Raw genomic sequence first — 17,147 nt, 5'->3', positions numbered from 1 at the left:
CAAGTTGTTGGGGTTCATCTCATACTTCTGAAGGTTTGAGGGTGCTGCCTGTTCCATACTCCCCCTACTCCTAGCCTTTTAGGGGTACAAACAATAGTAATTGGGGCCTAGTGTGGTTGTGTACGTGTGATATACATACACTTTTTTGGGATCATATTTTCTATTCCGCTATTTAATCAAAAACCTCTGGGGATCAGTTAAATTGGGGGATAGTCTGTGTTGGTACGTGTGAGAGAGATCCACCTTTCCAAGTTGTTGGGGTTCATCTCATACTTCTGAAGGTTTGAGGGTGCTGCCTGTTCCATACTCCCCCCTACTCCTAGCCTTTTAGGGGTACAAACAATAGTAATTGGGGCCTAGTGTGGTTGTGTACGTGTGATATACATACACTTTTTTGGGATCATATTTTCTATTCCGCTATTTAATCAAAAACCTCTGGGGATCAGTTAAATTGGGGGATAGTCTGTGTTGGTACGTGTGAGAGAGATCCACCTTTCCAAGTTGTTGGGGTTCATCTCATACTTCTGAAGGTTTGAGGGTGCTGCCTGTTCCATACTCCCCCCTACTCCTAGCCTTTTAGGGGTACAAACAATAGTAATTGGGGCCTAGTGTGGTTGTGTACGTGTGATATACATACACTTTTTTGGGATCATATTTTCTATTCCGCTATTTAATCAAAAACCTCTGGGGATCAGTTAAATTGGGGGATAGTCTGTGTTGGTACGTGTGAGAGAGATCCACCTTTCCAAGTTGTTGGGGTTCATCTCATCCTTCTGAAGGTTTGAGGGTGCTGCCTGTTCCATACTCCCCCTACTCCTAGCCTTTTAGGGGTACAAACAATAGTAATTGGGGCCTAGTGTGGTTGTGTACGTGTGATATACATACACTTTTTTGGGATCATATTTTCTATTCCGCTATTTAATCAAAAACCTCTGGGGATCAGTTAAATTGGGGGATAGTCTGTGTTGGTACGTGTGAGAGAGATCCACCTTTCCAAGTTGTTGGGGTTCATCTCATACTTCTGAAGGTTTGAGGGTGCTGCCTGTTCCATACTCCCCCCTACTCCTAGCCTTTTAGGGGTACAAACAATAGTAATTGGGGCCTAGTGTGGTTGTGTACGTGTGATATACATACACTTTTTTGGGATCATATTTTCTATTCCGCTATTTAATCAAAAACCTCTGGGGATCAGTTAAATTGGGGGATAGTCTGTGTTGGTACGTGTGAGAGAGATCCACCTTTCCAAGTTGTTGGGGTTCATCTCATACTTCTGAAGGTTTGAGGGTGCTGCCTGTTCCATACTCCCCCCTACTCCTAGCCTTTTAGGGGTACAAACAATAGTAATTGGGGCCTAGTGTGGTTGTGTACGTGTGATATACATACACTTTTTTGGGATCATATTTTCTATTCCGCTATTTAATCAAAAACCTCTGGGGATCAGTTAAATTGGGGGATAGTCTGTGTTGGTACGTGTGAGAGAGATCCACCTTTCCAAGTTGTTGGGGTTCATCTCATACTTCTGAAGGTTTGAGGGTGCTGCCTGTTCCATACTCCCCCTACTCCTAGCCTTTTAGGGTTACAAACAATAGTAATTGGGGCCTAGTGTGGTTGTGTACGTGTGATATACATACACTTTTTTGGGATCATATTTTCTATTCCGCTATTTAATCAAAAACCTCTGGGGATCAGTTAAATTGGGGGATAGTCTGTGTTGGTACGTGTGAGAGAGATCCACCTTTCCAAGTTGTTGGGGTTCATCTCATACTTCTGAAGGTTTGAGGGTGCTGCCTGTTCCATACTCCCCCCTACTCCTAGCCTTTTAGGGGTACAAACAATAGTAATTGGGGCCTAGTGTGGTTGTGTACGTGTGATATACATACACTTTTTTGGGATCATATTTTCTATTCCGCTATTTAATCAAAAACCTCTGGGGATCAGTTAAATTGGGGGATAGTCTGTGTTGGTACGTGTGAGAGAGATCCACCTTTCCAAGTTGTTGGGGTTCATCTCATACTTCTGAAGGTTTGAGGGTGCTGCCTGTTCCATACTCCCCCCTACTCCTAGCCTTTTAGGGGTACAAACAATAGTAATTGGGGCCTAGTGTGGTTGTGTACGTGTGATATACATACACTTTTTTGGGATCATATTTTCTATTCCGCTATTTAATCAAAAACCTCTGGGGATCAGTTAAATTGGGGGATAGTCTGTGTTGGTACGTGTGAGAGAGATCCACCTTTCCAAGTTGTTGGGGTTCATCTCATACTTCTGAAGGTTTGAGGGTGCTGCCTGTTCCATACTCCCCCTACTCCTAGCCTTTTAGGGGTACAAACAATAGTAATTGGGGCCTAGTGTGGTTGTGTACGTGTGATATACATACACTTTTTTGGGATCATATTTTCTATTCCGCTATTTAATCAAAAACCTCTGGGGATCAGTTAAATTGGGGGATAGTCTGTGTTGGTACGTGTGAGAGAGATCCACCTTTCCAAGTTGTTGGGGTTCATCTCATACTTCTGAAGGTTTGAGGGTGCTGCCTGTTCCATACTCCCCCTACTCCTAGCCTTTTAGGGGTACAAACAATAGTAATTGGGGCCTAGTGTGGTTGTGTACGTGTGATATACATACACTTTTTTGGGATCATATTTTCTATTCCGCTATTTAATCAAAAACCTCTGGGGATCAGTTAAATTGGGGGATAGTCTGTGTTGGTACGTGTGAGAGAGATCCACCTTTCCAAGTTGTTGGGGTTCATCTCATACTTCTGAAGGTTTGAGGGTGCTGCCTGTTCCATACTCCCCCTACTCCTAGCCTTTTAGGGGTACAAACAATAGTAATTGGGGCCTAGTGTGGTTGTGTACGTGTGATATACATACACTTTTTTGGGATCATATTTTCTATTCCGCTATTTAATCAAAAACCTTTGGGGATCAGTTAAATTGGGGGATAGTCTGTGTTGGTACGTGTGAGAGAGATCCACCTTTCCAAGTTGTTGGGGTTCATCTCATACTTCTGAAGGTTTGAGGGTGCTGCCTGTTCCATACTCCCCCTACTCCTAGCCTTTTAGGGGTACAAACAATAGTAATTGGGGCCTAGTGTGGTTGTGTACGTGTGATATACATACACTTTTTTGGGATCATATTTTCTATTCCGCTATTTAATCAAAAACCTCTGGGGATCAGTTAAATTGGGGGATAGTCTGTGTTGGTACGTGTGAGAGAGATCCACCTTTCCAAGTTGTTGGGGTTCATCTCATACTTCTGAAGGTTTGAGGGTGCTGCCTGTTCCATACTCCCCCCTACTCCTAGCCTTTTAGGGGTACAAACAATAGTAATTGGGGCCTAGTGTGGTTGTGTACGTGTGATATACATACACTTTTTTGGGATCATATTTTCTATTCCGCTATTTAATCAAAAACCTTTGGGGATCAGTTAAATTGGGGGATAGTCTGTGTTGGTACGTGTGAGAGAGATCCACCTTTCCAAGTTGTTGGGGTTCATCTCATACTTCTGAAGGTTTGAGGGTGCTGCCTGTTCCATACTCCCCCTACTCCTCATCTAGCCTTTTAGGGGTACAAACAATAGTAATTGGGGCCTAGTGTGGTTGTGTACGTGCGAGATACATACACTTTTTTTGATCATATTTCCTATTCCGCTATTCAATAAAAACCTTTGAGGATCAATTGAATTGCGGGATAGTCTGTGTCGGTACGTGTGAGAGAGATCCACCTTTCCAAGTTGTTGGGGTTCATCTCATACTTCTGAAGGTTTGAGGGTGCTGCCTGTTCCATACCCCCCCTACTCCTCATCTAGCCTTTTAGGGGTACAAACAATAGTAATTGGGGCCTAGTGTGGTTGTGTACGTGCGAGATACATACACTTTTTTTGATCATATTTCCTATTCCGCTATTCAATAAAAACCTTTGAGGATCAATTGAATTGCGGGATAGTCTGTGTCGGTACGTGTGAGAGAGATCCACCTTTCCAAGTTGTTGGGGTTCATCTCATACTTCTGAAGGTTTGAGGGTGCTGCCTGTTCCATACCCCCCCTACTCCTCATCTAGCCTTTTAGGGGTACAAACAATAGTAATTGGGGCCTAGTGTGGTTGTGTACGTGCGAGATACATACACTTTTTTTGATCATATTTCCTATTCCGCTATTCAATAAAAACCTTTGGGGATCAATTAAATTGCGGGATAGTCTGTGTCGGTACGTGTGAGATCCACCTTTCCAAGTTTTTGGGGTTCATCTCATACTTCTGAAGCTTTGAGGGTGCTGCCTGTTCCATACTCCTCCTCCTCCTCATCCATCCTTTTAGGTGTACAAACAATAGTAATTGGGGCCTAGTGTGCTTCTGTACGTGTGAGATACATACACATTTTTTGATCATATTTCCTATTCCGCTATTCAATAAAAACCTTTGGGGATCAATTAAATTGCGGAATAGTCTGTGTCGGTACGTGTGAGATCCACCTTTCCAAGTTTTTGGGGTTCATCTCATACTTCTGAAGCTTTGAGGGTGCTGCCTGTTCCATACTCCTCCTCCTCCTCATCCATCCTTTTAGGTGTACAAACAATAGTAATTGGGGCCTAGTGTGTTTCTGTACGTGCGAGATACATACACTTTTTTTGATCATATTTCCTATTCCGCTATTCAATAAAAACCTTTGGGGATCAATTAAATTGCGGGATAGTCTGTGTCGGTACGTGTGAGATCCACCTTTCCAAGTTTTTGGGGTTCATCTCATACTTCTGAAGCTTTGAGGGTGCTGCCTGTTCCATACTCCTCCTCCTCCTCATCCATCCTTTTAGGTGTACAAACAATAGTAATTGGGGCCTAGTGTGCTTCTGTACGTGTGAGATACATACACATTTTTTGATCATATTTCCTATTCCGCTATTCAATAAAAACCTTTGGGGATCAATTAAATTGCGGGATAGTCTGTGTCGGTACGTGTGAGATCCACCTTTCCAAGTTTTTGGGGTTCATCTCATACTTCTGAAGCTTTGAGGGTGCTGCCTGTTCCATACTCCTCCTCCTCCTCATCCATCCTTTTAGGTGTACAAACAATAGTAATTGGGGCCTAGTGTGCTTCTGTACGTGTGAGATACATACACATTTTTTGATCATATTTCCTATTCCGCTATTCAATAAAAACCTTTGGGGATCAATTAAATTGCGGGATAGTCTGTGTCGGTACGTGTGAGATCCACCTTTCCAAGTTTTTGGGGTTCATCTCATACTTCTGAAGCTTTGAGGGTGCTGCCTGTTCCATACTCCTCCTCCTCCTCATCCATCCTTTTAGGTGTACAAACAATAGTAATTGGGGCCTAGTGTGCTTCTGTACGTGTGAGATACATACACATTTTTTGATCATATTTCCTATTCCGCTATTCAATAAAAACCTTTGGGGATCAATTAAATTGCGGAATAGTCTGTGTCGGTACGTGTGAGATCCACCTTTCCAAGTTTTTGGGGTTCATCTCATACTTCTGAAGCTTTGAGGGTGCTGCCTGTTCCATACTCCTCCTCCTCCTCATCCATCCTTTTAGGTGTACAAACAATAGTAATTGGGGCCTAGTGTGTTTCTGTACGTGTGAGATACATACACTTTTTTTGATCATATTTCCTATTCCGCTATTCAATAAAAACCTTTGGGGATCAATTGAATTGCGGGATAGTCTGTGTCGGTACGTGTGAGAGAGATCCACCTTTCCAAGTTGTTGGGGTTCATCTCATACTTCTGAAGGTTTGAGGGTGCTGCCTGTTCCATACCCCCCCTACTCCTCATCTAGCCTTTTAGGGGTACAAACAATAGTAATTGGGGCCTAGTGTGGTTGTGTACGTGCGAGATACATACACTTTTTTTGATCATATTTCCTATTCCGCTATTCAATAAAAACCTTTGAGGATCAATTGAATTGCGGGATAGTCTGTGTCGGTACGTGTGAGAGAGATCCACCTTTCCAAGTTGTTGGGGTTCATCTCATACTTCTGAAGGTTTGAGGGTGCTGCCTGTTCCATACTCCCCCTACTCCTCATCTAGCCTTTTAGGGGTACAAACAATAGTAATTGGGGCCTAGTGTGGTTGTGTACGTGTGATATACATACACTTTTTTTGGATCATATTTTCTATTCCGCTATTCAATAAAAACCTTTCTAGGGCAAGATCTTAAATTACAGAAATATGAGGAGACCGTCAAATAAGGGCCGTGGCCTGGGTCGTGGTGCTGCTGGTAGAGCTCCTGTTGCAAGGAGAGGACATGGTCGATCTGTGCCAGCTACACGCACAAGTGAAACACCTTCCTCAAGTGTGAGTAGGCGACAGAACCTGCATCAGTATTTGGTAGGGCATCAAACGCCCCTAGAAGTGATGAGGCCAGAACAAGTTGAGGCGATAGTAGATTGGTTTGCTGCTGACAGTGCCTCCAGTTCCTTCACATTGTCTCCCACCCAGTCTACTGCAGAAAGGTCAGAGTTGGCACCTGCAGCCAATGTCCAACCGTCTTTCACCTCACCCCCTTGCAAATCAGGCCAGCAGTCTGAGCCCCAAGCCATACAGCAGTCTCTTATTCTTTTTGAGGACTCTGTCAGCAGGGTTTCCCAGGGCCATCCACCTAGCCCTGCCCCAGAAGTGGAAGAGATTGAGTGCAGCGATGCCCAACCACTTATTCCTCAAGATGAGTACATGCAAGGATCATCGCAGCACGTCTCCGATGATGACGAAACGCAGGTGCCAACTGCTGCGGCGTTCAGCATTGTGGAGACCGACAAGGAGGGCAGGGGTGAAGACTGGGTGGAAGATGATGTGGAGGACGATGAGGTCCTCGACCCCACATGGAATGAACGTCATGCAGGTGAACTGAGTAGTTTGGAGGAAGAGGCGGTGGTCCCACAGAGCCACCAGCACAGCAGAAGAGGGAGCAGGGTGCAGAAGCGGAGCGGCCGTGCCCTAGACACTACGCCCGCTACTGCCCAACGCAGCAAGGGAACGAGCGCACCAAAGTCAGCTCAAAGGAGTTCTCTAGCGTGGAAGTTCTTTAGAAAATGTGCTGATGACAGGACACGAGTGGTTTGCACCCTGTGCAATCAGAGCTTGAAGCGAGGCATGAACCTTCTCAACCTGAGCACAACCTGCATGATCAGGCATCTAAGTGCAAAGCACGAGCTGCAGTGGAGTACACACCTTCAAAACCAAGAAACGTCTCTGGCTCATCCTGCTTCCTCTTCTGCTGCAGTCTCGGCCGCTCCAGCCACATCTGTAGTGATACCGGCACCTGCCACCCCGCAAACAGACGATCTGTCAGCAACACCACCACCTGGGTCACCAACAACCATCTCCACAATGTCCCGTGGAAGCGTTCAGCTTTCCATCTCCCAAACACTTGAGAGGAAGAGGAAGTACCCCCCTACCCACCCGCGATCCCTGGCCCTGAATGCCAGCATTTCAAAATTATTGGCCTTTGAAATGCTGTCATTCCGTCTGGTGGAGACGCACAGTTTTAAAAACCTTATGTCGGTGGCTGTCCCACAGTACGTCGTGCCCAGCCGCCACTACTTTTCCAGGCAAGCCATCCCTTCCCTGCACAACCAAGTGGGGGAAAAAATCAGGTGTGCACTGCGCAATGCCATCTGTGCCAAGGTCCACCTAACTACGGATACGTGGACCAGTAAGCACGGTCAGGGGCGTTATATCTCCCTAACGGCACACTGGGTAAATGCAGTGGCGGATGGGCCTGAGGCGGATAGCAATTTGGCGCATGTCCTTCCACCACCGAGGATTGCAGGGCGCTTCAGTTTGCCTCCTGTTCCTAACTCCTCCTACTCCGCTTCCTCATCCTCTACCGCCTCCTCATCCGGACAGCGTAACACCTTCACCACCAACTTCAGCACGGCCAGGGGTAAACGACAGCAGGCAGTTTTACAACTTGCCTGTTTGGGGGACAAACCACACACCGCGCAGGAGTTGTGGAGGAGCATGGAACAGCAGACAAATGAGTGGTTGCTGCCAGCGAGCCTCAAGCCCGGCCTGGTGGTGTGCGATAACGGGCGAAATCTCATAGCAGCTCTGGGCCTAGCCGGTTTGACGCACATCCCTTGCCTGGCGCATGTGCTGAATTTGGTGGTGCAGAGGTTCCTTAAAAACTACCCCGATATGTCAGAGCTGCTGCAGAAAGTGCGGGCCGTTTGTGCGCACTTTCGGCGTTCTCACCCTGCTGCTGCTCGCCTGGCAGCGCTGCAGCGTAACTTCGGCCTTCCCGCTCACCGCCTCATATGTGACGTGCCCACAAGGTGGAACTCCACCTTGCACATGCTGGAAAGACTGTGCGAGCAGCAGCAGGCCATAGTGGAGTTTCAGCTGCAGCACGCACGCGTGAGTCGCTCTGCGGAACAGCACCACTTCACCACCAATAACTGGGCCTCCATGCGAGACCTGTGTGCCTTGTTGCGCTGTTTTGAGTACTCCACCAACATGGCCAGTGGCAATGACGCCGTTCTCAGCTTAACTATCCCACTTCTATGCCTCCTTGAAAAAACAATTCGGGCGATGATGGAAGAGGATGTGGCACAGGATGAGGAGGAGGAGGAGGATGAAGAGGTAACATTTCCAAGGCTTTCAGGGCAGTCATTCGCAAGGGGCTCCGAGGGTGGGTTCCTGCACACGCAAACGCCAGGGACGCAATTGTCCAGCAGGGGCACAGTTCTGGAGGATGAGGAGGATGAGGAGGAGGAGGAGCTGGAGGAGGAGATGGAACCATGTTCACAGCAGGGTGGCACCCAGGCCAGCTCATGGCCATCACTGGTGCGTGGCTGGGGGGATACAGAGGACACGGACCATACACCTCCCACAGAGGACAGCCTTTCGTCGCCTCTGGGCAGCCTGGCACACATGAGCGATTACATGCTGCAGTGTCTCCACAACGACCGCCGAGTTGCCCACATTCTAACTTGTGCTGATTACTGGGTGGCCACGCTGCTGGATCCCCGTTACAAGGACAACGTACCGTCCTTAATTCACTCACTGGAGCGCGATCGCAAGATGCGCGAGTACAAGCGCACGCTGGTAGACGCCATGCTGCTGGCATTCCCATCTGACAGCGGGGCCACAGTGGAAGCACAAGGCAGAGGAGGAGGAGGAGGAGGTCGCCAACGCAACCAGGGCACCGCCAGCACCTCAGAAGGCAGGGTTAGCATGGCCGAAATGTGGAAAAGCTTTGTCAGCACGCCACAACAAACAGCAGCACCAGCAGCTCAGATGGAACGTCTTAGCAGGAGGCAGCATTTTACCAACATGGTGGAGCAGTATGTGTGCACACGCCTACATGTAGTGAATGACGGGTCTGCCCCCTTCAACTTCTGGGTCTCCAAATTGGGCACATGGCCTGAGCTTGCCCTTTACGCCTTGGAGGTGCTGGCGTGCCCTGCAGCCAGTGTATTATCTGAACGGGTATTTAGCACGGCTGGGGGCGTTATAACAGACAAGCGCAGCCGCCTGTCCAGAGACAATGTGGACAAGCTCACGTTCATTAAAATGAACCAGGCATGGATCCCACGGGACTTTTCCGTACCTTATGCAGAATAGCAATGGATACCGACCTTACCCACCCATTGTTCCATTTTTGCTCTTTCTCACTCTTTTGGGGTGTACCCTCATTTAAAATTTGTGAAAAGAAGCAGTGTTGGCTACCTCGTCCTCCTCCTCAGGGCCAGATTAATGTAGGGTCTATTGGAGCTGCAGCTCCAGGCCCCTACCTTTTATATAGGCCCCGGGTTGGCCATATTCACTGTTACCGCTCTTCTGTCACTTGTAAACACAGAAGTCTGGCTTCTATGCTCGCTTCCCCAGGCAGCACCCTCAGAACCTCCCCACACAGCGTGAAGGCCGGACAAGGAGGGACAGTTGGCGATGCATGGATGTGTTTATGGGCTTCAGAGACAGCATCCCATGTTGAATTAGGCATGCATGGCTGCACCCTTCCTCCTCTGGGTGCATGGCAAGGCACGGCCCTAAGGCCCTTCAAAATCCTCAGCACCAAGCCCATGATGCTGTTAATCCGGCCCTGGTCCTCCTCCACCGCCGCTTCCACCTACACCGCCCATAGGTGTGCGCAGCCTATTGCATTAAGGTGTGCACCCCAAAGTTGAAATACACATGCATGTGTTTGCCAGCAGGGAGAGTAATGTATCGGGGCCATGTACCTGTAGGCAAGGAGAAATAGAGCAGAGCAGGTCCCAGGGAGATCTTTCCCATCTCCTCACTGGCAATGCTATGTGCCCTAGGTGATTAGGGTGTGCCCAGGCACACCCAGCACACCCTGTGCGCACGCCTATGTCACCGCCACATCCACCACCACCTCAACCTCCCTCCTACTCCATATGGGCCTCGTCCTTCAGAGATGAAGAAGAACATTGTTTTATTTTTCTGTTTTTTTTTGTTGTTTTAAGTTATTTCCCTATCCACATTTGTTTGCAGAGCACTTGCCATGCTCTTAATTACGTTTTGCTGCCATTTGCAGCACTCTAGCCCTTTCCTTTGGTGTTTTAGAGCCATTTTAGTGCCTTAAAGTTCGGGTCCCCATTGACTTCAATGGGGTTCGGTGTCCGGGAAAAGTTCGGTAAAAGTCCGGGACACGGACCCGGACTTTTTTTTAAAGTTCGGCCGAACCCGTCGAACACGGACATCTAGGTGTCCGCTCAACCCTATTCATCACATAAGTTTGAAGGACAATCACAACAATTTTTTTCACATGTGGACTTTTTTACACATTTGGATTATTGAATACTTTTGTTCAATTTAACACTGTCAAATATAATTTTCGATTTGTCACAATTCTATATAGCTATTGTTTTATTTAGTTTATTCCTTATTCTGCTTCATGTCAATATAAAGTAGATATTAATGTGTACTATGAAAATGTATGACTAATTCACCAACAATATCCTGTACCTATTTTGCATACTAAATTCAATTTTAAATACAAGCCCGATTCCAAAAAAAAGTTGGTACACTACAAATTGTGTATAAAAACAGAATGCATGTGGAAGTTTCAAATTTCAATATTTTATTCAGAATACAACATAGATGACATATCAAATGTTTAAACTGAGAAAATGTATAATTTTAAGGGAAAAATAGGTTGATTTTAAATTTCATGGCATCCACACATCTTAAAAGAGTTGGGACAAGGCCATGTTTACCACTGTGTGGCATTCCCTCTTCTTTTTATAACAGTTTGCAAACGTCTGGGGACTGAGGCGACAAGTTGCTCAAGTTTAGGAATAGGAATGTTGTCCCATTCTTGTCTAATACAGGCTTCTAGTTGCTCAACTGTCTTAGGTCTTCTTTGTTGCATCTTCCTCTTTATGATGCGCCAAATGTTTTCTATGGGTGAAAGATCTGGACTGCAGGCTGGCCATTTCAGTACCCGGATCCTTCTTCTACGCAGCCATGATGTTGTAATTGATGCAGTATGTGGTCTGGCATTGTCATGTTGGAAAACGCAAGGTCTTCCCTGAAAGAAATGACGTATGGATGGGAGCATATGTTGTTCTAGAACTTGGATATACCTTTCAGCATTGATGGTGCCTTTCCAGATGTGTAAGCTGCCCATGCCACACGCACTCATGCAACCACATACCATCAGAGATGCAGGTTTCTGAACTGAGCGCTGAGAACAACTTGGGTTGTCCTTGTCCTCTTTAGTCCGGATGACATGGTGTCAAATTTTGATTTGTCTGACCACAGAACAGTTTTCCACTTTGCCACAGTCCATTTTAATTTCCAATATTTTTATTAAAGTTTTGCAAAAAGTAAACAAAATAGACAACAGTGCAATTTACGCCCATAAGGCTTAAACATATATCTCAAGGATAGCATAACATCCCATAATATAAATCAAGGCACAACTGATACAGATATAGCCGGTGTAAAATAAAAGAAAAAATGCAACAGAAACATAGTAATGCTAAGAATGGCAGCCTGAATCGGCCGCCAGGTTGGCCAGGGGCCCGAGCCCCCCCCCTCCGGCGCCCCACAAGGGAACACGCTGCGCCCAAGGAGGGAGGAGGCCCCTGACCCCCAGCCCTGGCCCCCCTCCCTAAACTGAGGGGGGGCACCGGCTTCCGGCAGTGCACTGTAATGAGTAAGAACGAAGAAGCAGGGAGAGAGAAGAAAAGGAAAAAGAAAGAAAGAAAAAAAAGGGGGAACAAAACAAAAATAGAAAAAGGTAGAAGTGAGCAAAGAGAAGGGAAGCAAAGGGTGAAAGAAGGGGAAGAGAGAAGGGGGTAAGTGGTCCACTAGGGCCCAAGCAATAGCAATGAAAGAGAGGGAAGGAGAGTTAGTAGCGGTGGGTCAAGAGGGTAGGGGGGCGTCCGCGCCCAGGTCCGTCCACCCCCAGCAGGTCACCCTGCTCACCCCAGCTCCCGTGTGGGCCAATAGCACTTCCCCTTAATGGGGGCCTGCCAAATATCTGAGCCAAGGGTCCCACGTCTTTTCAAACTTGCGCATTTTATCGTTAAGCAGCGCCACCATCCGTTCATTTATCATGATCCACGTCAGCTTGGCTTTGAGCAGTTCCAGCGGTATAACCTGGGAGCGCCAGGAGCGGGCTATCGCAATTTTAGCCGCTGTAAATATAAAAGCTATAAGGCGCTTAGCGGGTTTAGACTCCCCCTCGATCCGCCCACCCAATAAGGCTTGCTGGGGGGATTTAACTAAATTGACTTGCGTCAATGAGTAGATCAAATTGTATGTGCGGATCCAGAAGCGTCTTACTTTCGGGCAAGTCCACCAAGTGTGGAATACCGTGCCCGCTTGTCTGCATCCCGCCACAGTCCATTTTAAATGAGCCTTGGCCCAGAGAATATGCCTGCACTTCTGGATCATATTTAGATATGGCTTCTTTTTTGGCCTATAGAGTTTTAGCTGGCAACGGCGAATGGCACGGTGGATTGTGTTCACCGACAATGTTTTCTGGATGTATTCCTGAGCCCATGTTGTGATTTCCATTAGAGTAGCATTTCTGTATGTGATGCAGTGCCATCTAAGGGCCCGAAGATCACGGGCATCCAGTATGGTTTTCCGTCCTTGACCCTTATGCACAGAGATTGTTCCAGATTCTCTGAAACTTTGGATGATATTATGCACTGTAGATGATGATAACTTCTTTGCAATTTTTCTCTGAGAAACTCCTTTCTGATATTGCTCCACTATTTTTCACCACAGCATTGGTTGAATTGGTGATCCTCTGCACATCTTGATGTCTGAGAGACACTGCCACTCTGAGAGGCTCTTTTTATACCCAATCATGTTGCCAATTCCCCTAATACGTTGCAAATTGGTCCTCCAGCTGTTCCATAAATGTACATTTAACTTTTCTGGCCTCTTATTGCTACCTGTCCCAACTTTTTTGGAATGTCTAGCTCTCATGAAATCCAAAATGAGCCAATATTTGGCATGACATTTCAAAATGTCTCAATTTCAACATTTGATATGTTATCTATATTATATTGTGAATAAAATATAAGTTTATGAGATTTTTAAATTAGTCCATTCCTTTTTTACTCACAATTTGTACAGTGTCACAACTTTTTTGGAATTGGGTTGCACATGTCATAGGGATTCATTAACCTTTACCATGTTTGTATTATTATTTTGCAGGCTTTATTAATAAAGTGTCATATACAATTTGACTTTGTTTACAGAATTGTTCTCAGCCAACAAACTATTTATCCAGTCCAAGGAATACCATGTGGGACACTGGAAAACTAAGGCTCACCCCACCTAAAAGTAGCTTATCCACTATGCCTATAAGGAATACACCGGGCAAGGGTAACTTTTTCCTGTTTTATTTTGTAATGAATGTTTTAGGGATGAATGATGCCGGCACCTGCAAGCACACTAACAACCAATGACTCATCCCTGTTAGCAGGGAATTCCTGGCCCACAATATAATGTAAATAAATGACAGAACATTTTTTTCTTAAATAGCATGGGGTTCTCCCCCAAAATCCATACCAGACCCTTCAGGCCATCATTCATTGTGATTGACGTGGCCCTATATTGCTGGACAATGGGATTGATGATGCATGTACATTGAGGGACATTAAACAGTTTTTTAAATAAATGTCTTGTTAAAAATCTGTATTGTGTTTTTATTTAAACTTAAATTTTCATTCAAATGGGGGGGGTTGAATTTTGTTAAAGTGGGGCTTCCAGATTCCAATAAGTCCCTTGCCCGCAGACATCCACAACCACTGGGGCAAGTTTATGGGGAAGACTCCATTGCCCTTATTAACATGGGAACTAGGTGCTTTGCTGGGGGGAGGGGGGCACATGCTTGTCCCTCCCCTTTCCTGACCTGCCAAGCTGTATGCTTAGATAAGGCAATATAGCAGAACTTACCCAAGCTTGACTGCTGTATTCAAATTCAGAAGGAGGAGACTGGTGCTCTGAATAAGGTGTTCAACTCCCAAAACATGAAACCCATAGCATCCATAGCTGCTCGGTGTACTCTTGAGTCTTGACAAAACTATTTTATTGGCTTCACATAAAAGGTAACAGTATCCAAATTGCAATGTGTTTCAGCTCACACAGCCTTCCTCATAGGCTAGGAAGGCTGTGTGAGCCAAAAAGCGTTGCATTTTGGATACGGTGTCCTTTGATGTGTAGCCAATAAAGAAATTTTATCAGGAGTACACAGAGTGGCCGGTTATACAATGCTTGGATAAGGGTCTGGTATGGATTTTGGGAGGACCCCACACTTTTTTTTTTTGACATGGCATTTTTTTTTCTTTTCTGTCCTGTGTTTACATTCGGCTGTTGGCCAGGAATCCCTGACAGCAGGGACAGATCTTAGATTTTTAGGATTCTGGTAAATGCCAAATCCTTAACAGCCTACAAAAAGAAAATGCATTCCATAATGCATGTACAGTACATGCTTTTACTGGTGCATGTAAATTGAAGTCTATAGGGACCAAAGTAGCACAGGACTCTTCCAAAAAACACGCCTGCATTGATATGAATGGGGACCATAGAGAATAATGTGGTTTCCATTATCATGCAATTCTGTGCAACTTAAGTCACATCTGAAATTGCACTAGTGTGAACCGGGCCTAAAAAAAAAAGAAAAAGAAACAACCTTTCCATCTAAAGGGCTAGAAAGTTCCAATATATTACATGTTGTTGTTTTCGGTTTTAGATACACTAAAAAATCTAAAAAAAATCCAGTTGGCCTTGAGCTATCATACTAGACAAAGCCATTATGCTTTATCAGCCAGTGCAAAGCAGACCTGATCACTTCTCTGTATAATAAAATAACAGTCTCATTGCTAGATTTAGTGTTGTCAGTGCTTATAAACACTTGGTACAGGCCATGGGTTGCAATTCATCAATGGAGAGGTACCTATTTATTTGCAGTAAAGCAGCCCAGGACCGTCTAATGTTTTTTTTGCATTTTTCTAAGTATTAGACCACCTTTACTTTTGGTTCACACCTATGTATTTATTTTTTTGGGGCATTTTTCAGAAACGCACTACAGCTCAATTAGCACGGTTTCCTGTGGATCTAGTTCACATCTGTGCTTTTTGAGTCAACATGTTTTTTGGAAAGGGTCAGGGATTGTTTTTAGTGAAAGTCTTCTTATGACCGCACATCCATACCATCCCTGAGATCAGCTATAAGTGGCATCCTCAGCTTAGGCTCCAGTCAGTGCATTGGGGGGGGGGGGGGGAAATGTTCTGGAGTCCAGGTTGAGGTTGCCACTTACATCTGATCTCAGGAATTGTATGGGATGTATGGTCATAGGGAGACTTTCTTTCACTTCGAGCCATCACAGGAGCCAGGGCAAGCTCCCTCTTGTACCAGCACTCCCAGCGGTATATGTTCTGGATTTTTACTCCCTCTTTAGAGCCTGAGCAGAACATTATGTAGGTCTTTGGGTTTCAGGGACTGTTTTCCCGCAGCAGATTGCATTTATTAGACTTTAATGGATCAGGACCAAAAATGCAAGTGTTGCATATTTTATGCATTTTTTTGTATCTAATAGGAAAGTATGACAGTTCTGTTTATGGAGTGCGACTTTGATGCAACTTTATGTTCTCTGGCACTCAAGTAGCATCAAAATCGCATCAAAGTAGTGCAGGAACCTTTAGGTGTCCAAAGTTGCATGTAAGAGTTAATGGCCAGGGTTAGAGTAAAGGTTAGGGTAAAGTAAGAGTTAAGGTTCATGTTAGGATTATAAAGCTAACCCTAATGATAACTGAAAACAATAACTCTAATCCTAACTCTAACCTTAACTCTAACTATAACCCTAACATTTATCCTTAACACGTAACCCTTGTCCCTCAACCCAACCCTTAACCCTAACCGTAGCCATTAACCCTAACCCTTAACCATAGCCCTTTACCCTAAACCTAGCCCTTAACCCTTAACCCTAATGCTAACAGTCAACTTTAGCCATTAAGCAAAGGAATGGAGAAAACAGCCCAGACCTCTGGTGCAGTAAAAGGATCAAAGGGCTTTATTAAAAACAACATATATGATATATATACTCACAAAATAAAATGTGAAAGAGTGCAAATAGTCCATGAGAAAGAGCCCACTCAACACACAACACAGTCACAAGGAAAGGATGGATGAGCAGCCACAGTGTCCAGATCACTGTGTGTCCAGCTGACAGGTGGAGAGCTGGGCTGGATGCCAGAAGTCTCTGCTACTCCTGCTTGGCTCACTCAGTCCTAAGGATAGCTCTCAGTGGACAATAAACTCCGGTAAAAGAGAGGTCTTTGCGCTGAAGAAGAGGAGGAGTCCTTGAAACGCATCCTGAGACCCCACTTTTACAGGAGACCATCATCCACTGAGTACTGCATTGAGACTAAATGAGCCGAGCAGGAGCAGCAGAGACTTCTGGCATTCAGCCCAGCTCTTCATTTGTCAGCTGGCCACACAGTGATCCAGAGTCTGTGGTTGCTAGACATGTGTGGTTTGTTTTGTTCCAAATTGCAATTTGGACAAATTTTATGTTATTCGGAAATTCGAATGTATCCGAATCTCCGACTACAATAATTACTAATTTAAATGAATCCGAAATAACGAAATTCAAAAAATGCAAAATGCATTAAAAACGCAAAAACATGTCAAAAACGCATG

At 45.4% G+C, this 17,147-nt stretch overlaps 1 protein-coding gene across 1 annotated transcript in view; it reads left to right on the top strand.

The window, feature by feature from the left end:
- The window catches only part of ADGRD2 (adhesion G protein-coupled receptor D2), a 720,317-nt gene that overhangs the window by 524,903 nt on the left and 178,267 nt on the right, over positions 1 to 17,147 (top strand). The window contains exon 23 of the mRNA XM_082264234.1: positions 13,703 to 13,829. Within this exon, the coding sequence (XP_082120360.1) occupies positions 13,703 to 13,829 (127 nt within the window). The remainder of the gene's footprint in view (positions 1 to 13,702; positions 13,830 to 17,147) is intronic.

Source organism: Pelophylax lessonae (assembly GCF_965119305.1).
Source record: "Pelophylax lessonae genome assembly, chromosome: 7".
Lineage (NCBI taxonomy): Eukaryota > Metazoa > Chordata > Amphibia > Anura > Ranidae > Pelophylax > Pelophylax lessonae.
This window is presented reverse-complemented; position numbering and strand designations above follow the sequence as displayed.